The sequence below is a fragment of the Cervus elaphus genome, chromosome X (genome assembly GCF_910594005.1).
Source record: "Cervus elaphus chromosome X, mCerEla1.1, whole genome shotgun sequence".
Taxonomy (NCBI): Eukaryota; Metazoa; Chordata; class Mammalia; order Artiodactyla; family Cervidae; genus Cervus; species Cervus elaphus.
In genome coordinates this window covers 121,899,715-121,923,659 of record NC_057848.1, presented here as the reverse complement: position 1 = coordinate 121,923,659, position 23,945 = coordinate 121,899,715, and the positions used below count along the sequence as shown (strand labels likewise).

The 23,945-nt window shown below is 41.2% G+C and overlaps 1 protein-coding gene across 1 annotated transcript in view; it reads left to right on the top strand.

The window, feature by feature from the left end:
- LOC122690037 (retinitis pigmentosa 1-like 1 protein) overlaps positions 1–23,945 on the top strand; it is a 49,311-nt gene that overhangs the window by 13,640 nt on the left and 11,726 nt on the right. Inside the window, exons 4-6 of the mRNA XM_043896981.1 lie at positions 21,739–21,818; positions 22,294–22,432; positions 22,838–22,963. Of these exons, the coding sequence (XP_043752916.1) occupies positions 21,739–21,818; positions 22,294–22,432; positions 22,838–22,963 (345 nt within the window). The remainder of the gene's footprint in view (positions 1–21,738; positions 21,819–22,293; positions 22,433–22,837; positions 22,964–23,945) is intronic.

The following is a 23,945-nucleotide window of genomic DNA, read 5'->3' as shown; positions in this document are numbered from 1 at the left end:
TGGTAACCTTATATATTTAAACCACCCTTGCACTTCTAGGGTTAAAAAAATTGTTCATGACGTAGTCTTTAGGAGTAATCTGCATGTTAATACATATTCATACATATGTGTATATACCCACATATAAAATAATCATATAAAAGCCTTTGGTCTCCTGAATAAATGGGTTTATGAAATGTGCCACCCAAATCACTTATGGTGTCCCTGATGAAATCATTAACAGAGAAACATTTTTTAAAACATAATGTACTTGTATTGTCCTATAGAGAAATAGAATGCCAAAGTCATTGTTAAAGGTTGTAGGGAGACAGAGAAAAACAAACTGCTGTCAAATTCCATGGCAGAGATTTAAAGATGGCAAAGGAGTAGGTGGAGGTGGAGTACATCTCTCTCCACGGATACATCAGGAATACACCTCAGACACAGAAGTGCATGCAGAACACCAACTGAAAGCAGACAGGAGTACCTGACCAGTGGATAAGATTGTATAGAAGCACGCAAAACTCGGTAGGATGAAGGAACTAGGGGGAAAAACACGGGTGTTAGTAAGACTGGACCTGCCCTCGGTGGGTGGGGGAACTGAAGCAGGGGTCTGATCCCCGCACTGGGGCAATTGTCTGAGTCAGAAGAGAAACAATTAAGGCTGAGGGTGAAACAGCTGATCTGTGGCAGCCTAAATGGAATGAGAATCAGACATCCTTGCCACAGCCATACATACCCTGGACAGGGATGCAGGTGCCCTGGAAAGTGCAGTGGCTGGGCGCTGGAGTTTAGGGATTGTGGAGAAATCCCAGGGTGAGACCTGCTCTTGACAGCAGAGAGACAGATGGAAGGGGTGTGAAGGAGGAGATTGTGGTGGGAAATGCCTGTGGAGGAAAGCCAGGCAGCCTTGGAAGCAAGGCGATACTGCTGAGTCACGTGGGGGGTGGAGCCTCTCTCTCCCCACACACCAGCATTGGCAGCTGAACCGTAGAGAGGCTCACCCAGAGAGTGTGTGACGCACTGAACTACAGAGTAGGACCGCATCCAGGGTGCTCCTTCAAGTGCCTGACGTGCCAATATACAGAGTAGGAACCCAGCCAGGGGGGCCCCTCTATGTGCCCGATGCACTGAACAACAGAGAAGGACCCCAGGTAAGGGAGCCCTCTAAGTGCCTGAACGGGCAGAGCTACAGAGAAAGACTGGCCAAAGAGGCCTTCTGATCACCAGCTACAACGGGCTCAAAAAAAGACTCTGAGAGGGCATTAATGCCTGCGGCAGAGGCAGTCCATGTCCCTGAATGCTGGGCGCCGCCAGGATCCGCACAAGCCAAGCAGCTGCGCCAACTTAACGCTCAACTCTCACTGGGGCAGAGTTGCCACAAGAAGAAAGAAGTCTTGCACCTATGCACGCAGAGTTGCTTGGGTTGTGTCCAACTCTTTGCGACCCTGTAGACTGTGGCCTGCCAGGCGTCTCTGTCAAGGGGTTCTCCAGGCAAGAATACTGGAGCGTATTAGGTAATACTGGTTGCCATACCCTTCTAGAGCACTATTTTTCTGCTGCCCTAGTGACCAACTCCCCTGAGTACCTGGTGTTGCCCGAACCCCTGCGACCCAAGCAGCTGCACCACCTCCACACTTGGCTGGCTCTCATAGGGGCAAAGCCAAGTCTTCCAGGGCAGCCTCAGGAGCAAAATCCAGTGGACAACCCACATGCAGAGGTGGAAATAAAACCACAGTTGAAACCCAGGGGCAGTGTGGCTAAGGAAGAAGACCCAAAAGCTTCCCAACAGCTGTACAAGCTGCAGATTAAATCCACACGATCAACTAGGCAGATTCTCTGTCTATGGAAGATATAAAAGGACATTGGGAGCTACCACAAAAGAAAACACACTAGTTCTGATAGCTGTGGACACTGGAGGCAAGAATACGCAGGAGTAGGACCAGATTAGAATCTGAGCAACAAGTAACATAAAAGGGAAACCCCATACATTTAACAGCTGATCTTTCAGCAGAAACTCTGCAGGCCAGAAGGGAATGGCAGGATATATTTAACGTACTGAAAGGGAAAGATCTACCGACAAGATTACTGTACCTGGCAAAGAGCTCATTCAAAATTGATGGAGAAATTAAAAGCTTTTCAGACAAGCAAAATTAAGAAAATTTGGTACCACCAAACCAGCTTTATAACAAATGTTAAAGGGACTTATATAGTCAAGAAATACAAGAGAAGAAAAATGATCTACAAAATCAACCCCAAACAATTAAGAAAATGGCAATAGGAACATACATATCAATAATTACTTTAAATGCAAATGGATTAAATGCTCCAATCAAAAGACACAGACTGGCTGAATGGATGCAAAATCAAGACCCATATATATATGCTGTCTACAACATACCTACTTCAGACCTCAAGACACATATAGACTGAAAGTGTGAGGTTGGAAAAATATATTCCATGTAAATGGGAAGCAAAAGAAAGCTGGATTAGCAATCCTCATATCAGACAAAATAGACTTTGAAGTAAAGAAGATTAGAAGAGGTAAGGAAGGACACTACATAATGATCAAAGTGCCAATCCAAGAGGAAGGCATAACAATTGTAAACATCTATGCACTCAACAAAGGAGCACCCCAATACATAAGAGAGCACTAACAAACATGAAAGGAGAAATTGACAGTAACACAAAAATAGTAGGAGGCTTTAACACCCCACTCATACCAATGGACAGATCATCAAAACAGAAAATTAATAAGGAAACACAAGTCTTAAATGATACATTAGATGAGATGGATCTCATTGATAGCTTCAGGACATTCAATCCAAATGCAGAAGAATACGCCTTCTTCCCAAGTGCACATGGAACATTCTCCAGGATAGACCACATCTTGGGTCACAAAACAAAGTTCAGTAAATTTAAGAAAATTGAAGAAATGAATAAATAAAAGTGAAAAAAAAAGAAAATTGCAATTGTATCAAGCATCTTCTCAGACCACAATGCTATGAGACGAGATATCAATTACAAGGAAAAGAAAAAGACTGTAAGAAACGCAAACACATGGAGATTAAGCAACATGTTTCTAAATAACCAACAGTTTACTGAAGAAATCAAAAGGAAAATCATAAAATTTCTAGAAACAAATGACAATGAAAACACGACAACTCAAAACCTATGCGATGCTGCAAAAGCAGTTCTAAAAGGGAAGCTTACAGCAATACAATCCTACCTCAAGAAACAAGAAAAACATCGAATAGACAGCCTAACTTTACACCTAAAACAACTGAAAAAGAAGAAGGAAAAATCCCCAAAAATAGCAGAAGGAGAGAAATCATAACAATCTGAGCAGGCATAAATGAAAAAGAAGTGGGCGAAACAATAGTAAAGGTTAATAAATCTAAAAGCTGGTTCTTTGAGAAGATAAAACTGACAAAGGTTTAGCCAGGCTCATCAAGAGAAAAAGAGAGAAGAATCAAATCAACAAAATTAGAAATGAAAAAGGAGAGGTTACAACAGACAATGCAGAAATACAAAGGATTATAAGAGACCATTATGATCAACTATATGGCAATAAAATGGATAACCTGGAAGGAATGGACAGATTCTTAGAAAAGTCCAATCTTCCAAGACTGAACCAGGAAGAAATGGAAATTATGGACAACCCAATTACAAGCACTGAAATTGAGGCTGTGATCCAAAATCTCCTGAAAAACAAAAGCCCAGGATCGGATGGCTTCACAGAAGAATTCTATCAAACATTTAGAGAAGAGCTAATGCCTATCCTTCTAAAACTCTTTCAAAAAATTGCAGAGGAAGGAACACTTCCAAACTCATTCTACGAGGCCACCACCTCCCTCATACCAAACCAGACAAAGACAACAGGAAAGAAGAAAACTACAGGCCAATATCACTGATGAACATAGATGCAAAAATCCTCAACAAAATTTTAGCAGAATTGAGCAACACATCAAAAGCCTCATACACCATGATCAAGTTGGGTTTATTCCAGGAATACAAGGATTCTTCACCATATGCAAATCAATCAATGTGATACACCATATTAACAAATTGAAAGGGAAAAACCATATGATCCTCAATAGATGCAGAAAAAGGCTTTGACAAAATTCAGCACCCATTTATGATTAAAACTTTTCAGAAAATGGGCCTAGAAGGAACCTACCTCACATAGTAAAGGCCATATATGATAAGCCTAGAGCAAACATTATTTTCAGTGGTGAAAAACTGAAAGCATTCCCCCTAAGATCAGGAACAAGACAAGGATGTCCACTTTCACCACTATTATTCAACATAGTTCTGGAAGTCCTAGCTATAGCAGTCAGGGAAGAAACAGAAGTAAAAGGAATCCAGATCATAAAAGAAGTAAAGCTCTCGTTGTTTGCAGATGACATGATACTACTGTACACAGAAAATCCTAAAGATAGTATCAGAAAATTACTAGAGCTAATCAGTGAATTTAGCAAGCTTTCACGATCCAAAATCAATAGACAGAAATCTCTTGCAGTTCTATATAATAACAATGAAAATCCAGAAAGAGAATTGAAGGAATCAATCCCATTCACCATTCCAGCAAAAAGAATTAAATACCTAGGAATAAACTTACCTAAGAATACCAAAGAACTGTATGCAGAAAATGGTAAGACACTCAGGAAAGAAATCAAAGATGGCAGAAACAGATGGAGAGATAGTCCATGTTCGTGGGTAGGAAGAATCAATATTGTGAAAATGACTCTACTACCAAACACATTCTACAGATGTAATGCAATCCCTATCAAATTACCAATGGCATTTTCCACAGAACTAGAACAAGAAATTTCACAATTCATACGGAAACACAAAAGACCACGAATAGCCAAAGCAGTCTTGAGAAAGAAGAATGGAGCTGGAGGAATCAAGCTTCCTGACTTCAGATTATACTGCAAAGCTACAGTCATTAGACAGTATCGTACCGGCACAAAAACAGAAATATAGACCAATGGAACAAGATAGAAAGACTAGAAATAAACCCATGCACCTATGGGTACCTTATTTTTGACAAAGTAGGCAAGAATATACAATGGGGCAAAGACAGCTTCTTCAATAAATGGTGCTGGGAAAATGGGACAGCTACATGTAAAAGAATGAAATTAGAATGCTTCCTAACACCACATACAAAGATAAACTCAAAATGGGTTAATGTAAGACGTACATGTAAGACCAGAAACTATAAAACTCTTAGAGGAAAACATAGGCAGAATACTCAGAGACATAAATCAAAGCAAGATCCTCTATGCCCCACCTCCTAGAGTAATGGAAATAAAAGCAAAAGTAAACAAGTGGGACCTGATTCAACTTAAAAGCTTTTGCACAGCAAAGGAAAGTATAAGCGAGGTGAAAAGACAATCCCCAGAATGGGACAAAATAATAGCAAATGAAACAAGGATTAATTTCCAAAATATACAAGCAGCTCATACAACTCAACACAAGGAAAACAAAGAACCCAATCAAAAAGTGGGGAAAAGACCTAAACAGACATTTCTCCAAAGAAGACACATAGAAGGCTACCAAACACATGAAAAGATGCTCAACATCACTCATTATTAGAGAAATGCAAATCAAAACTACAATGACATATCACCGCACACCGGTCAGAAGGGCCATCCTCAAAAAGTCTACAAACAGTAAATGCTGGAGAGGGTGCCCTGTTGGTGAGAATGTAAATTGATACAGCCACTATGGAAGACAATATGGAGATTCCTTAAAAAACTAGGAATAACACCACCATATGACCCTGCAGTCCCACTCCTAGGCCTATACCCTGAGGAAACCAAAACTGAAAAAGACACATGTATCCCATTGTTCAACCCAGCAGTATTTACAATAGCTAGAGCATGGAAGCAACCTAGATGTCCATGAGCAGATGAATTGATAAAGAAGCCGTGGTACATGTACACAATGGGATATTACTTAGCCATGAAAAGGAACGCCTTTGAGTCAGTTCTAATGAGGTGGATGAACCTAGAACTTATTATACAGAGTGAAGTAAGTCAGATAGCGAAAGATAAATATCATATTCTATTGCATATATACAGAATCTGGAAAAGTCATACTGAAGAATTTATTCACAGGGCATCAATGGAGAAACATAGAGAATAGACTTATGGACATGGGGAGAGGGTAGGAGAGGATGAGATGTTTGGAAAGAGTAACTTGGAAACTTACATTGCCATGTGTAAAATAGATGGGCAACGGGAATTTGCTGTTTGGCTCAGGAAACTCAAACAGGGGCTCTGTGTCAACCTGGAGGGGTGGGATGGGGAGGGAGATAGGGGGGTTCAGGAGGGAGGGCATATATGTATACCTATGGCTGATTCATGTTGAGGTTAGACAGAAAAAAACAAAATTCTCTAGAGCAATTATTCTTCAATTAAAAAATAAATAATAAAAAAATTTTCCATGGCAAATGCCGCAACATACCTTTCACACACTTCTGACTTACCTTCCAAGTGTTCTGGGTGCAGGGAGAGGGCAGTCACAAATATCTTTTCTCCTCCATAACATCCTCCATTGAATTGATAGTCACCAGATCTCGGGAGTCATCCAGCTGTCTGATTCCTCACTTATATCTTGATTATTACATAATAACAAAATGCTTGCATCTCTGAGCCCTCCTCTGAATCCTCACACACCAAAAAAAAATATTTCTGAAACAAAGGACCTACTCAGAATTCACTCTGCTTAGGGAATAACAGGTGATTATAAAAGGCAGCTGTTGTGCCCTTACAGACGTATGAAAATCCAGGTCCGAAAGGACTGAAAATGGGACGCTCAAATCTACCACATGACTTAAGTTAGAGTATCCCATCTTACCAAAAAGTATGTGACAAAGCTCCTAGGTCATGGAGCTGCCTGAAAAGATTAGATCCTAGCTAGAAGCAAAGGGAAAGGAAGGAGGGGAACTTCCTGAGACAAAGTGACTTGAGTCTTATCTGCTCTGTCTCCTTATTGGTTATGACATGACATAACTGGACTTCCCTGGTGGCTCAGATGGTAAAGAATCCGCCTGCAATGCTGGAGACCTGGGTTCGATCCCTGGGTCGGGAAGATCCCCTGGAGGAGGGCATGGCAACTGATTCCAGTATTCTTGCCTGGAGAATCCCCATGGCCAGAGGTGCCTGGCGGGCTACAGTCCATGGGGTCACAAAGAGTTGGACATGACTGAGTGACTAAGCACAGTACATGACATAACTAAGGGTATCAGTACTGGCTCTGACACACTGTGTGAAGGTAAGAAAGGTATTTACATCCTTTGGATCTGTTTCCCCATTTCTAAAATGGAAATTACAATTTTGCACTAAATGTTTGTTATGACAATACACAGGATAACATATATGAAGGAGGTGTTACGTTGGAAATGGATTTGGCTTATTCTGTTCCACTTTTTCATTTAAACTCAAAATGTTTAATTTCATTTACCTTTACAATTATAATTCTCTCACAAATAACACAGATTTTTAATTTCAAGTAGACTACAAGGCTAACTTTTACAATGAATTGGGCTTCAGAAACATATGTTCTCTAAATAAATATATTGATTCAATAGCAGTGTAGCTGGTATGAGACATGGCATCCATTCTAAGGTTGGTTTGTAAAAGAGGACTGAGAAGGCTACACTAAGTCATAGTATGTAGTGACAACTATGCTCCTTGCTGTGTGTGATGACAAAAAAAATAAGCCAATATTCTAGTCATGCAACCCCACAGCACTCAACACCAGACTCTGTCACGTAGTCAGGTAGCCAGTCCGTAAAGAACACTGCAGGGGCTACAGGGCCACACAGTGTACCAATCAGATGTTAGTTTGGCTTGTCTCCTTTTTATGGGCTTGACCAGTAAGGAGACAATGAACCCGAATGGATTCCGTTTCTAACTTACAGACAGTGCAGAAGCAATATGCCCCTGGTGTCAGTTGCCTTGTCCCTAGTCCCACGGTTTGACACTGAATTGGAAGGCCTCAGTAACAGGCACTGCAGGTGGTGGGTCTCTGCCGGGAAGGAGCCCACAGCTGTGCCCTATGGACTGAGCAGCTCTATAGTCCACAGGTGTACTCTCAGCTGGGGCTAGGGAGACCATCCTATGTTCAACCGAAACCAGAGATGGATGAGTAACAACCTTGTGTCAGCCTCCAACTAGATAAGCAGGCAGGTGAGAAATGGCCTCATAGCAGGTCTTCACCAGGCTGCTTATCTCCCCTTGCTGCTAGAGCAACCTGAAGGTTTTCTGCCAAGATTCAAGTCAACCCGCAGTTTAGCCTTGCCTATGTAGCCTCCGTGTGGACGTGCAAGGTCACCTCGGCACCAAGACAGAGCCACACCCCTACAGTGTCTGGAGCAAGTCTCAAGGCTTTATGTATGGTGCTACAAAAATGACACCTATTATACTGACTCCTCCATGGAGGAGATGCTTTTCTTGTCAGTCGTTAGAAAATATTCCTTCATTTAGTACACATACACTGATCCCTAGCGTGTTTCAGGACGTATCTGCAATGCTCAAAATGACCAGTGATGTGAGGTGGATGATGGGAGTATCACACTGGTGGACAAGACAGACACATAAACAGAAAAGAAATGCAGAGGAGAAACACAATGAAGGGGCCTGAGGGGGAAAAAATACCCTGAGTGGAGTGGCCAAGAAGCAGGAGGAAAGCTAGAATATAAGGTTCATTGTAAGAGTGAGAGAGGTTAACTCAACTTCCCACAACCAATGATAACCACTCCTTTCACATACTGATTTTGTGACATAAAGCTGTTGATATCTTTACCTCTGCTATGGACTCAACTCTGTCTCCCACCAAATTTCTATGTTGAAGTGGTAACCACCAATGAAATAGTATTTGAAGAAGAAACTTTTGGAGACAATTAGATTTAGATGAGGTCATGAAAGTGGGGCTCACATAAGAAGAAACACCAATCCGGCTGCTGGGCACACACACCGAGGAAACCAGAATTGAAAGAGACATGTGTACCCCAATGTTCATCGCAGCACTGTTTGCAATATCTAGGATGTGGAAGCAACCTAGATATCCATTGGCAGACGAATGGATAAGAAAGTTGTGGTACATATACACAATGGACTATCACTCAGCTATTGAAAAGAACACATTGGAGTCAGTGTGGTGGATGAGGTGGATGATACTGGAGGTGGATGAAACTAATGAGGTGGATGAAACTGGAGCCTATTATACAGAGTGAAGTCAGTCAGAAAGGAAAACACCAATACAGTATATTAATGCATATATATGGAATTTAGAAAGATGGTAATGATGACCCTATATGCGAGACAGCAAAAGAGGCACAAAGATAAAGAACAGACTTTTGGATTCTGTGGGAGAAGGCGAGAGTGGGATGATTTGAGAGAATAGCATTGAAACATGTATGCTACCATATGTGAAATAGATGACCAGTCCAAGTTTGATGCGTGAAACAGGGCACTCGAATCCAGTGCACTGGGACAACCCAGAGGAGTGGGATGGGGAGGGAGGTTGGAGGGAGGTTCGGGACAGGGGCACACATGTCCACCCATGGCTGATTCATGTCAATGTATGGCAAAAACCACCACAATATGATAAAGTAATTAGCCTCCAATTAAAATAAATTAATGAATTTTCAAAAAGAAACTTCAATTGGGCCCTGCAATACTTCTAAATTATTCTAGCTTATCATCAAACCCTCTGGAAAACGCAGACCAGTGGCTCTTAATCTTGCCTGGGGAAAAAAATATATCACTTGGGGGCTCTACAAGCTATAATATCCAGGATATCACACTTAAATATTCTGAAATACTAGGAAATGTTAGGAATTAGGGCCCCAGACATAAGTGTTGCTTATAAAGCTTTCTGGGTCATTCTAACATGCATCTGGAATTAATTGCTGAACCAGTTAAAAAGCCAGGCCTCTGCTATTTTCACTGGAAAGCATGGAACATGACTCATTTGTGTGGGCTTTAATTTCAGAGGATAACTTACATTAATTAATTTACCTGGTTTAACAAGCAGTCCGACCCTCTGCTTGCTCAAGAGGAAGATGATCCATCAAAAGGCCCTATAAATCAGCAGCCTCCAGATTAACTCAAGGAAACAGAGGAGAAAGTCGCCTCCCAGCCAACCTTCATTCATTTCAGTTAACATGTGTCTCCCTTTCATTTACAGGATGTCTAATTAAGAAGCTATAGCCCTGGTTTAAAGTCCATATAAACTCTTTACATCCACTGTGTGTGTTTGACAAACAGTATACATGGGTGTAATAAAATCAATACTTTGTAAAAATTTTTTTAAAAAAGAAGAAACACCAATGCATTCACTCTGTCTCTCTCTCTGTGTCTGTTTCTCTCTCTCTCACTGCCATGTGAGAACGCAACAAGAAGACACCATCTATGATCCAGGAATGGAGCTCTCGCCAGAATCGAACCATGCTGCCATTCTGATTTGGACTGCCAGTCTCCAGAACAGTGATAAATAAGTTTCTGTTCCTTAATTCACCCATTTTATGGTATTTTGTTTTGGCAGCCTGAGCCGACAAACACAGCTTTCCAGCCAAACATTAAAATAATCACGTTGTTGGACTTCCCTGGGGATCTAGTGGTTAAGAACCCATCTGCCAATGCAGGACACATGGGTTCAAACCCTGGTCCAGGAAGATTCCACATGTCGTAGGGCAACTAAGCCCGCATGCCACAACTGTTGAACTCACATGCCTCAAATTCTAAAGCCCGCACACCCTACAGCTTGTGCTCTGCACCAAGAGAAGCCACCACAGTGAGAAACCCATGCAACACAACTACAAAGTACCTCCCACTTGCCACAACTAGAGAAAACCCACATGCAGCCATGAAGACCCAGAGCAGCCAAAAATTACTTAATGAATGACAATAAAAATGATATTAATAATAATCACATTGTCAGCATTATATCCATTCAAAAGTATTTATCAACAGTCTAGTCTGTTCTTCAGCCCCTTTATATATGGGAACACTTCAGTGAATTAGTCAATGCAACCCCTGACTGAGAGGTGATCTCAGAAAGTAGCAGAGTGTCCAGAATTATTAACATAAAAGTAGGGAATAATACACTAGTACTAGATGCTTTTGGACCAAGTAATGTGTACATTTCCCCCTCTACAAGAACAGAAATTTGTCAAGAGAAATGTCCTACGATCACTAGTTAATAATGTATTACTTCCAGTAAAGAAATTGCTGGTTTGATAATGGCTATACTTGATTGTGAGTAGCATAGGTCATCATCATTCAGAGGCAGAAAATTTCTCTGAGCCTCTGCTGGGAGTCAGGCTTCAGGTTCTGGACTGAAAAGGAACTGAGTATATAGTTACAATTATGCGGGATAGACAGACGAGAGCCAGGGGATGCTTAGAACACAGACGAGAGCCCTGTAAATCTGGTGGTCAGGGATGGCTTCTCCCAGGGAATGATGTGTGGGCTTTAGTCTATTTCATCACAAATCACTTTAATCTCTCTGTTCATTACTCCTCTTGTTCACTAATAATATAAATCTCTCTAGTCCATTATCTCCATGTTATAGATGAGGTAATTGAAAATCATTCCATTGTGTGGATATGCCATCATTTGTTTAACAATACGTTGATTGATGGATACTGTGGTTGTTTCCAGTCTGGAGCTTAATAAGTAAAGCATTCACGTAAAAGACTTTGTGTAGATACATATTTTCCTTTGTCTTGAAAAAATACTCAGGATTGGAATGGCTGAAGCCTACAGTATGTATGCCTTTAACTTTTTAATAAAGTATGTGGTATACATAATTACATTCCCAGCTATGTATGACAGTATGACTCAGTTATATATGAGTTCCATTCTTGAAAACTCTTGGCATGGTCAGACTTTTAAATTTTCACCATTCCAATAGGTGTGTAGTGGTATCACATTCTAATTTTGATTTGCATTTCAATATATTGAGCATATTTTCTGGTGCTGACTTGCCAGCCATATGTATTCTGGCCTGTTCCAATCTCTTGCACAGATCTTTGGGGTTGTTTGTCTTTTATATGCTATTAAGATTTGCTATTGATTTTTATTTATTCATTCAGAAACTTTGCCGTGATGTGCCTTTGTCTAAAGCTTCACTTGTCCTGCATTCTCATGGCCTTCATTTTTAGGACCATTGTTTCATTATTTCTCTGATAATTTTTTCTCCCTTTTTCTCTGTTCAGAGTACCTGGACATTTTCTTAACTTAACTGAGGACCACATTTATTAGGACTTCATTTGTTTACTTTCCTCCCCTTCTTTCTTTTTAATCAAGTAACTGGAAGATTTGCTCAGCATCTTTGTTCTCAAGTATTCTAGGGACTTCAGAGTCAGTGAATGCATGGAGATTTGGGCAGAGCTGTGGGCCTGGAGAGGGCAATGGATACTCTGGGCCCATGCCTTGTCCTAGCACCTCTTCTATTGGATGTTCAATTTTATCCTTTATCGTAACCTGTAACAAACTGCTAAACATAAATTTTTTTTGACTAACAAAAAGAAGAAGACAATAATATTAACAAGAGAGAAACTTTCTTCTTGATAAAAAGCTAAATCTTGGCCAGCAATGACCCAAATATTCTACCTATGGGAAGACTGCTTCCCATGTGAGCAAGAAGGCATTGAGGTAGTCCCTTTGATTGGAAGCATTCTATACTTGCAAATATTTACTCACAGAACTTGAGAATCCATTGTCTTAAGCTTCCTAAAGCTCCAGTTCCTTGCCCTCTGACCTTGGACTTTGAGAGAGTCTTTGAAAGGAGAAGAATTACCTACCCTGGCTGTCTCCCAAGGCAAAGATTCAAAGGAGAGGTGAAGACTAGATGGTAAAGTGGAAGCACTTGAGCTCACATCCTCTCACAAAAACTCTGAAATCACAACTAACTGCTGAACAACCATCGACAGAAAGACTGGAACCTACCAAAAAAGATATTCTACATCCAAATGCAAAGAATAAGCTACAATAAGATGGAAAGAGGGGTGCATTCACAATGCAATCAAATCCCATCCCCACTTGGTGAGCAAACCACACACTGAAAAATAGTTACATCACAGAGCTTCTCCCACAGGAGGAGTTCTAAGTTCAATGTAAGGCTCCAGAGTCTGGGAGTCTGGCTTGAGAACTGAAGCCCACAGATCATTTAGCTTTGAAGGCCAGTGGGACTTCATCACAGGAACTCAAGAGGACTTGGAAAAACAGAAACTCCACTCCTGGAGGGTGCACACAAAGTCTTCTGTGCACCAGAACCTGAGGGAAAAGCTGTGACTCATAGGACCCAGGGCAAGGCTTATCTTCTGGTGTTGGAGGTCCCCTGGGGAGGCAAGGGGCAACCGCAGTTCACCGTGGGGAAACGTGTAGTGGATGCATCAGAATGTGCTCATTGGCATGAGTCCTCCTGGAGGCCACCATTTTAACACCAAGACTGGTCCCACCCAAAAGCCTGTAGGCTCCAGCACTGGGATGCCTCAGGCTAAACAACCAGTAGGGTAGGAACACAGTCCCACCCATCAGCAGACAGGCTGCCTAAGTCTTCCTGAGCCGACAGCCACTTCTATATACACCTTTTGACATGACCCTGCCCATCAGAGGGACAAGACACAGTTCCACCCACCACTGGCCAGACATTCGTCCCTCCCACCAGGAATCCTGAACAAAACTCTCAGAACAACCTAACCCACAAGAGGAAAGACACTAAAAACAAGAGGAAATACAATCCTGCAGCCTGCCGAACAGAGACATAAACACCGAAAGTGAGTCAAAATGAGATAGCACAGGAAAATGTTCCACACAAAGGAGCAAGATAAAACCCCAGAACAACAGCTAAGCAAAGTGGAGATAGGCAATCCATTCAAAAAAGAATTCAGAGCAGTGATAGTAAAGATGATCCAAGATCTCAGAAGAAAACAATGGAGGGACAGACTGAGAAGATACAAGAAATGTTGAACAAAGAAGTAGAAGATCGAAAGAACAAAGAAACAGTTAAACAATACAACAACTGAAATGAAAAATACAAGAGAAGGAATCAATAGCAGAATTAATGAGGCAGAAAAATGAATACATAAACTGGAAGGCAGAGTGGTAGTAACCACTGCCAAGGAACAGAATGAAGAGAAAAAAATGAAAAGAAATGAGGACAGTTTAAGAGACCTCCGGGACATTAAATGGACCAACATTCACATTGTAGGGCTCCCAGAATGAGAAGAGAGAGAAAGGGCCTGAGAAAATTCCTGAAGACATAACAGGTGAAAATGTCCCTAATGTTGGAAAATAAACAGACACTCTAGTGCAGAAAGTGCAGAGAATTTCACACAGGATGAACACAAGGAGGAAAATACTGAGACACATATTAAGCAAACTGAAAAACTAACAACAAAGAGAAAATATTAAGCAGGTCAAGGGAAAAGTAGCAAATATCATAAGAGGGAATCCCCATAAGATTATCAGCTGATTTCTCAGCAGGAACTCTGCAGGCCAGAAGGAAGTGGCATGATATATTTCCAGTGGTGAAAGGGAAAAACCTATAATCAAAAATACTCTACCAGGCAATGTTCTTCTTTCAGATTCAACAAAGAAATCAAAAGATTTACAGAAGAGCAAAGGCTCAGAGAATTCAATAGTACCACACCAGCTTTACAACAAAGACTTATGTAACATCTCTAGTCATTAAAAACAAAAAAGGGGGGAAAGACCAATGGAACACAATAGGAAGCCCAGAGATAGACCCATGCACCTATGGGGCACGTCATCTATATCCAAGGAGGTAAGAATATACAATGGAGAAAAGACAGCATCTTCAATAAGTGGTAATGTGAAAATTGGACAGTAACATGTAAAAGAATGAAATTAGAACAATTCCTAACATCACAGGGGGGAAAAAAAAGCTCAAAATGAATTAAAGACTGAATGTTTAAGGCTAGATACTATAAAACCTCTTAGAGGAAAACACAGGCAGAACACTCTAACAAAAAATTTAGGAATATCCTCTTTGGAAATAAAATAAAAAATGGGATCTAATTGTACTTACAGTATTTTACACAGCAAGTTCAGTTCAGTTCAGAAGCTTAGTCGAGTCTGACTCTTTTACACAGCAAAGGAAACTATAAAGAAGGTGAAGAGACAACCCTCAGAATCGCAGAAAATAATTGCTCTAGGAGTAATGTTTGCTCTAGGCTTATCATATATGGCCTTTACTATGTGAGGTAGGTTCCTTCTATGCCCATTTTCTGAAGAATTTTAATCATAAATGGATGCTTAATTTTGTCAAAGGCTTTTTCTGCATCTATTGGGATGATCATATGGTTTTTAATCTTTCAGTTTGTTAATATGGTGTATCACATTGGTTGATTTGCATACATTGAAGGATACCTGAATCCTTGGAATAAACCCAACTTGATCATGGTATATGAGCTTTTTGATGTGTTGCTGAATTCTGTTTGCTAAAATTTTGTTGAGGATTTTTGCATCTATGTTCATCAGTGATATTGGCCTGTAGTTTTCATTTTTTGTGTTGTCATTTTTTGGTTTTGGTATCAGGGTGATGGTGGTCTCATAGAATGAGTTTGGAAGTGTTCCTTCCTCTGCAATTTTTTGAAAGAGTTTTAGAAGGATAGGCATTAGCTCTTCTCTAAATATTTGATAGAATTCTTCTGTGAAGCGATCCAATCCTGGGCTTTTGTTTTTCAGGAGATTTTGGATCACAGCCTCAATTTCAGTGCTTGTAATTGGGTTGTCCATAATTTCCATTTCTTCCTGGTTCAGTCTTGGAAGATTGGACTTTTCTAAGAATCTGTCCATTCCTTCCAGGTTATCCATTTTATTGCCATATAGTTGTTCATAATGGTCTTTTATAATCCTTTGTATTTCTGCATTGTCTGTTGTAACCTCTCCTTTTTCATTTCTAATTTTGTTGATTTGATTCTTTTCTCTTTTGTTCAAGTCAGCAATAAACTTCCCTTTTTGCGAGTTGCATTGTCTTGGAAGCCTTCTCTTTTCCCGCTCGGGGATTCGGACATCGGGCATAACAGAAACAAATACAGCTACACAGTTACAGGTGCAGGGAGCAAACAGCAAAAACAGAACAATCAGAAATATTGTAGTTAAGATAGTTTTCCACCATGGGGAACTAGTTAACATCTCCCAAAGTGAGGCAATTGAGCCTTCAGGAGCATCCATAGCCTGAATCGTCTTGTTCATGTGTTTAGAAAAATGAGTAACATTAGTGCTTATATCAGGTATATATGTACAGCACTGGGTATGAATAATGGCACAAGTTCCTCCTAGTGCAGCTGTCAGAATATCTAAGGCCAATCTGTTTTGTAAAACCACCTTTCGAATTTGTGCTTGTTTGGCATTAAGAGCTGAAACAGCTTTTTGAGAATCTTGTAATGCCTGTTGAGTAAAATTAGTCAAAGCATTCACTCATAGCATAACATTTGTAGTTCCCAGAGAGGGAACAAACACAGCAGCCAAATAATCACACCAGTGAAATACAGACCTTGCCCACTGAGGCTTAAGATGGGGTGAATTAGCAGGCTTTTCTAGAAGCTCTGAAAATATGAAGCTGTGAGTAAAAGCTAGACCTAGGGTGCATCTCCCTATCCAGCCAGGGGGAAGCCATGCCCATAGGTAAGAGCCACATATCCAATAGGTCCCGTTTGGAGCAAGCCAACGTGACTGAGATATCCAGCCCCAATTAGTGCCTGGCCAGGCAAAGGGAGGACCTGAACTGGGGTTGGGAAGTACGGGAATGATTACCTTGCATATTTCCTGAGGCAAAAATCCCAATTGTTTCCAATCATTATAATTAAGTTGTTGGCTAACTTCTGGGGATGGCTCTATTTGTTCCCAGCATATAGGGGCAGTAGACATTAGACATCCTTTTTCAGGAGTTAGCCATATAACCTCATAACATTCCATATTTGATAAACATCAGGTAAAAAGCCACTAGATCTAGACCCATTTACCTTATGTGTAGTGAAATAGTCATTAAACCAAGACAATGTATAACCAAAATTAAAAATCACGTTATATCCATAGTTAAAGTACAAAGTGTTGCACCAGTCCATCTTAGATGCCATCAGATTAAGAAGAGGCATCACATACGATTGTTGTCGAAGGTATTTTTGGACTTGGAGAAAGTCTTTTCTTTGAAGTGGAGATGTCCACCATGGGAAGCCTTCCACTGATGAATAGGGGAGCGCTCTGCAGACCCAGGAGTTAGACCGATTGTGGAATGCAGCATAGGAGTGAGCCCAGGACAGGAAGGCATTGTCTTGAGGATCAAATGCCAGACTCGGGATTTTTTGAGTCAGCAGAAGTAGGCTCACATAGATTATCAGGCCCATCTGAAAAGCACAAAGTCAGAGCATAAAAAGTAAAGACATAAAATGATGTCACTTAGTTCTGTTCATGGTGCCACCTCTTAAACTCGAGTGTGATGCACCCACGAATCACTTCCTGGCACTTTGTCAACTGTGGGAGAAGAAAGAATAACCTGGTAAGGGCCTTCCCAGAGGGGTTCCAGGGTTGGCCCCAGATCCCAATGTTTTTTATCAGGACCTTGGTTCCTGGCTCAAGTAGAGGCTTGCTTGATTCAGAGGCTTGCTGGGTCAGGAGTCACCTCCCGGAGTTCCATTAATGCCTGTTGAAAAGCTGAGAGCTGAGTTACATAATTAGTTAATTCTAAGGCTTCAGGCACTCAGCCTTCTTAATGATCAAACTCACACATCTGTACATGACTACTGAAAAAGCCATAGTTTTGACTATACGGACCTTTTTTGGCAAAGTGATGTCTCTGCTTTATACTATGCTGTCTGGGTTTGACATGGGCTTACCTGGTGGCTCACTGGTAAAGAATTCGCCTGCATGGGTGTACCTATAGCTGATTCTTGTTGATGTTTGACAGAAAACAACAAAATTCTGTAAAGCAATTATCCTTCAATTAAAACATGAATAAAGTGGCAAAAAAAAAAAAAAAAAAAGAATCCTCCTGCAATGCACGGGATGCAGGAAACATGGGTTTCACCCCTGGGTTGGGAAGATCCCCTGCCATGCCCCATGGGAGGAGGGCATGGCAATCCACCAAAGTATTCTTGCCTGGAGAATCCCATGGACAGAGGCACCTGGCAGGCTACAGTCCATGGGATCGTAAAGAGTCAGACAAGACTGAAGCCATGAGCATGCATGCATACTAGCTTTGTCATAGCTGTTCTTCCAAGGATCAAATGTCTCAATTTCATGGCAGCAATCACCATCCACAGTCATTTTGGAGCCTCCAAAATTAAATCTGTCCATGCATCGAATTCCCCCCCTTCTGTTTCCCATGAAATGATAGGACTGGATGCCATAATCTTATATTTTTGAATGCTGAGTTTTAAGCCAGCCTTTTCACTCTCCTCTTCACCCTCATCAAGAGGTTCTTTAGTTCCTCTTTGGTTCCTGCCATTAGAGTGGTATGATCTGCACATCTGAGCTTGTTGATATTTCTGCCAGCAACCTTGATTTCAGCTTGTGAGTCATCCAGCCCAGCATTTCCCATGATGTGCTCTGCATGTAAGTTGAATAAACAGATTGACCATATACAACTCCTTTCCCAATTTTGAAACAGTCTGTTGTTCCATGTCTTATTATAACTGTTGCTTCTTGACCCCCATACGGGTTTCTCAGGAGACAGGTCAGCTAGTCTGGTACTCCCATCTCTAAGAATTTTCCACAGTTTGTCGTGATCCACACAGTCAGAGGCCTTGAGGCAGTCTACTCAATGAAGCAGAAGTAGATGTGTCTCTGGAATTCCCTTGCTTTCTCCATGATCTAAGGAATGTTGCAATTTGATCTCTTGTTTCTCTGCCTCTTCAAACCCAACTTGTATATCTGGAAGTTCTCGTCCCATATACTGTTGAAGCCTAGCTTGAAGTAGTTTACTAACCAGGAGGCTTCAGAAATATGGGATAATCTAAGCTTGAGAAATTGGAGAGTGTGAATGAAGCCAAATAAGAGAGACAAAAAGAGGATTCTCTACTTTGCATGTTGTTAGCAAGCTGGGCAATGGCTAGACCATACCTTCAAGTTCTTGTGTAGGACAGTAGCCTTTATCTAGAAAGTCATGAACAGTTCTGCAACTGTAAGAGAGGGAGGGAGAGGGCGGTGAGTGGGAGACAGGCACCCTCAGTGGATGTGAGAGACCGGTTAGAAGGGGGTTGACAATTAAGTGGAGGGAGGCTTTGGACTAGAGCACATGTGGTGGACATGGGAAAAAGTAGATGCATTAGACATTTTCAAAGTAAAGGGGACAGAAGTCAGCAAGAATATGGACTTGAAGTGAAAGAGAGGGAATTGGAAACATGGTTAAGACCAAGTTTCTGTGTCCTGTCAGAAGGGTGCAAAGGTGTCATGGGAAACCCTGGATGTTGGCCAGGTCTGGGAAGAATTCCAAATAAGGTTTCTGTGTTTATGAGCTCATGGTCTAGATAGATACAATAACCAGTATTTACATACTTAAAAGTTCCTTGTCCTTTTTTAAAAAGTGAGAAGTATTGATATATAGTTTATTTACAATAGAAGTCAATGCTTTAAAGCATTACCGTTTGCCAAGTTTTGACATATGCATACCATCATGTAAATGTTACCACAATAAAAATGTAGAAAACGTCCCATTGGTTTGAAAATGCTCCCTTGGACTATTTGCATTCAGACTCCTTCCTCGACTCCTATAAACTGGCAACCAGAGACAGATTTCTGTGCCTATAGTTGTGCCTTTTCCAGAAATCCATTGACATGAAATCATATAATACATAGTTTTCTGTGTCTGACATCTCTCATTGGCACAGCTGAGATGCATCCTTGCCGTTACATGCATAAGTAGTTCCTTTTAAAATGACTGTATAGTATTCTTTTGTACGAGTATACCCTTTTGGTTTTCTTTCATCTATATACCAGTTGTTGAATAGTTGGGCTGTTTCTAGCTTTGGCTATTCGGAGTACAGGAGTAGAATATATGAGTAAAGGTCCTTGTGTGAGCATGTTTTCCTTTCTCTTGGGTAAAACCGTGTAAAATTAAACCTCCTAGTAAGTACGAAAATTTCTGCTGTACTAGAATAAGAAGAATGCGCTACTGGAGAAGAGTGAAGAAATAGCTACAGAAGGAATGAAAAGGCTAAGCCAAAGTGGAATCAACACCCAGCTGTGGATGTGTCTGGAGGTGAAAGTAAAGCCCGATGCTAAAACAACAATATTGTATAGGAACCAGAGGTATATTCAGAGAAATCAGTTACCAGTTCAGAGATTGAAATGCACAGTGCTCCAAGCAAAAAAAGGAAACAGGGGTATCTATTTATGTATTTGTTCCATGGAAGTGAGTAAAGCCATTGCAAGCATGCTGGAAAACCCAGAAGCAGAGAAGGAAATGGTTCATCAAAGCCTGTATAAAAATAGGTATTAAAAACCGTAATGTCTAGTTCTGTCATGAGGGTCTTTCTGAGACACATGCTCCCCTAAGGGTAACCTGGGGCTTCCTATCACCACAGTTTGTGGATGCATAAGAAAGACTGCACTGGACGGAAAAAAATACAGTATTCAAGCCTCCTTGCTCATCCTGCAGAGACCCTGCGGTTCCAGGACTACCTCAGTGGCGGGAAAACCTCAACCAGCACAGCTCACGCCCAACTCAGGGAGCATGCGCAGTGTACCCCTTCGTGCGCATGCGCCTCGGTGCACGTCCGCCTTCCTGAGCGTTCTGTGAGGAGCGTTGGGCCTGAGACGGGTGTGTTTATTCAATCCCGGTCCTTTCTGACCACTTGAGACTCACCAGGTAGGTCCACAGATCTGTCCTGTCTGGAGTTTAAGTGTGTGCACGTGTGAGGGGGAGCCAGCGAGTTTCGGGCGGGTCGGGCAGTGCGATCTGGGGCCTTTGAGGAAGAAGGCCCTCGAGGTCGTCATCTTTCTCCTGACAAGTGTCGCGACGCCATAGTTCTTGCCCTGGTGTTGGGAGAGCAAGGGCGGTGGGCAGAGGAGGGCAGGGGGTCGGATGATGGTGGGGGGAGACTTGGGGGTGCTATTTGAGATACCTGGTTCACTGGGGCCCTGGAACTGATGACAGGGCACAGAATCTGGAGCCGGCAGTGGGACCTGGGCAGGGGCCGGGGTGGGCGATTAAGGAGAGACCTGGAAACTGGACCGCGCTGGGGTTGTGACTGTATCGCGGGTTTTGTGGTAAGGTGCCAAGAGAGAAGTGGACCGGCTGCTCTGCATGCAGACTCACCTCAGCCACGGACACTGAGAAACTCCCCATAGTCAGGCTGTAAGACTGAGCCTTTCTTCGTGTTCCAACTGAATTCCAGGGGAGTTGGGGAAAATAGGTCTGGTGAATAGGAGTGTGAGAAGAGCAATAGCCCTGAATTTTTAAATTCCTAGCAGTATTTCACTAAGTATCTTCATGATGGAGAATTCTGTTGTGAAATCACACTGCCTCACAAAAATTCAGCCTTCCTGTGTACCTTAAGGTGATTTCTCTGCCGGCTTAGCAGAGACACAAATGGCTTTGCAAGCAACTGTATTTGGTTTAATTGGAATGCATGTACACTCATACTTAACCAGAGTTTTCTTTTAAAAGTATTTTCACATTAAAAAAAATAATAATCAACATATGGTCATAAAAGTGATCAAATATAGCTGTGCTCTTAAATACAATATCTAAGTCACAATATTCTACTTTCAGGGAGAAATATGAATGGGCAAGGGGCATCAACACTGGGACCTGTAGATCCAGATTGCTCCCGGCTGGATGAACGTGTGGTTGTGAGTATCTTACCATTTGATGTTTTCTATTCGCACAAGTTTATTTTTGAGAAAATGATGTCAAGTAGTACAGAGGCAGTGATACAGGTCTTCCATGCTGATAAAGGGTGACAGTTTGTCTTAGGAAGGAACACTGATCCAGATGCATTACAGTCTGGCATTGCCTGGATGAGTATACTGTTAAATTCCCTGGAAATGTGCCCAGTGACTCCCTCCTCCTGCTTATTAACAACAGATTGCATACTTCCATCCCAGCATAGATTGAAATAGCTTCCAAAGTCTTTCTGGGTAACTCTTATGGGAGCTAACTCTTCTCTGTGGGAAGAGTCACTTTATTAAAAGTAAGTACACAGAATTGTGTTGGAAAAATATTGTTAGGTTTACTTATGATCAGATATATCTGTGTATTATCTATGTTTATGCTATTAGATGTATTAACAACAAAATGTTTTTATTTGCATGCACACTGTCCTAGGACCCTCAGCCCAGTGTTGAGCAACCTCAAGAAGAGGGACCACCAGCTGAGATTCAGGATATCACACCTGAAAAGGAGGAAGTAAGTGGAGAGGATCCAGTGAATCCTGATGAAGAGAAGGAGAAGGATGCCTCTGAAGGTAAAGTATATCTGTGCATCATGCCTTAAGACATAATCAGTCAGAGGAGGAAAGGAAACATTAGAAAAGGACTTCAGACAATTCCTAAAATCCTGAGGAGAGTATAGTTTGCCAGTTAGTGTGGTCGCTCAAATGTTCCCTTGTTTTCAAGACAAAGAGAGAGGGGGCAACTAAGTTGTCTGAGGACAACCCTGGAAAAGGAAAATGGTAATAGCATTCAGAAACTTCTGCTTTCCCTTTTCTCCAGCAAAACATTCCTGGAATAATGCTCCTGAGGTTCTTATTCGTTACATCTTTACCATACTATCCTAAGGCTTTTAATTCATAACACTGAGGGAATTAATATCATCATTCCCTTGTTTATATTGTATGCTTTACAGCGGAATTCATGCATTGTTTTTAAAGATGCTGTCCTGGAAACTGATCTCCGGGAATTGGCTGTGGCAAAGACTGGGGGTCAGGGTGGAGATGGTCCTGATGTCAAGGGGGAGATTGCATCAAATAGAGAGCCTGTTGAAATGCCAGAAGCAGGTATGTCATCCATTCAGAAAGTAATTTATGTGGTTTCTGTTTTTCCAGAATATTATATCTTTAATAATATAGAGGGAACACTACTATTATTTTAATAACAGAGTTCACATATTCTTTGAAAGGTAGTTCAGACCCCAGATGCCTGAGTGTCTGACTTACAGACTTGCGAATAAAGAAAGTCTGTAACTTTCTTTATTCGGATCAAAGCCATATCGAGTTGAAAATAGGAAACCGTTTTCTTCATTGTATAAGTACTTTAAGCAACAGTTAATAATTTTCAGGTTCTTTTATAATTTCTGCTTGTAACAAATATGGAGTGCATTTGTAATAAATATCAGTTTATATGAAATATGCTCAGGCATTCAAGTAGGTTCTAGTACCAGCTTTAACATAATGTGTGTGATTCTGTGAAATCCCTTAACTTCTAAACTCAACTTGACTCATATAAATTGTGAATTCAGAACAGATACACTAAAATGCTCATTTTTCAATGCTAATTTTTGCATTCTCTGATTCTCTTCGATGGAATGCATACAAGAATACTCTGTTTTTCATGATGTATTTATCATAAAATGTCATCTTGAATCTAATTATAACAGGGGAATTGAGATTTCATTTTCTGATGGGGGACACATGTACACCCGTGGCTGATTCATGTCAATGTATGGCAGAAACCACCACAATATTGTAAAGTAACTAGCCTCCAATTAAAATAAGTAAATTAATTTTTTTAAAAAGAAAATGAGCCAACATTCTGCTTCGTGTTTGTTAAATTCTCTCAAATTCTGAATTCTCTAGCTCTTAAACAAAATAGTTGGATTTTCAGTCCTTTCCCCAGTGAAGCATGAAATGACTGAACAATGAAATGGCAAAAGATAGTCTAGTTTCCTGTTTCTGTGGCTGATCAAGTTGAGAGAGTGCATGTAGTCAGTGATATTCAAGGCAGGTGTGAGTAAGATACATATGCTAAGCACACCACCTG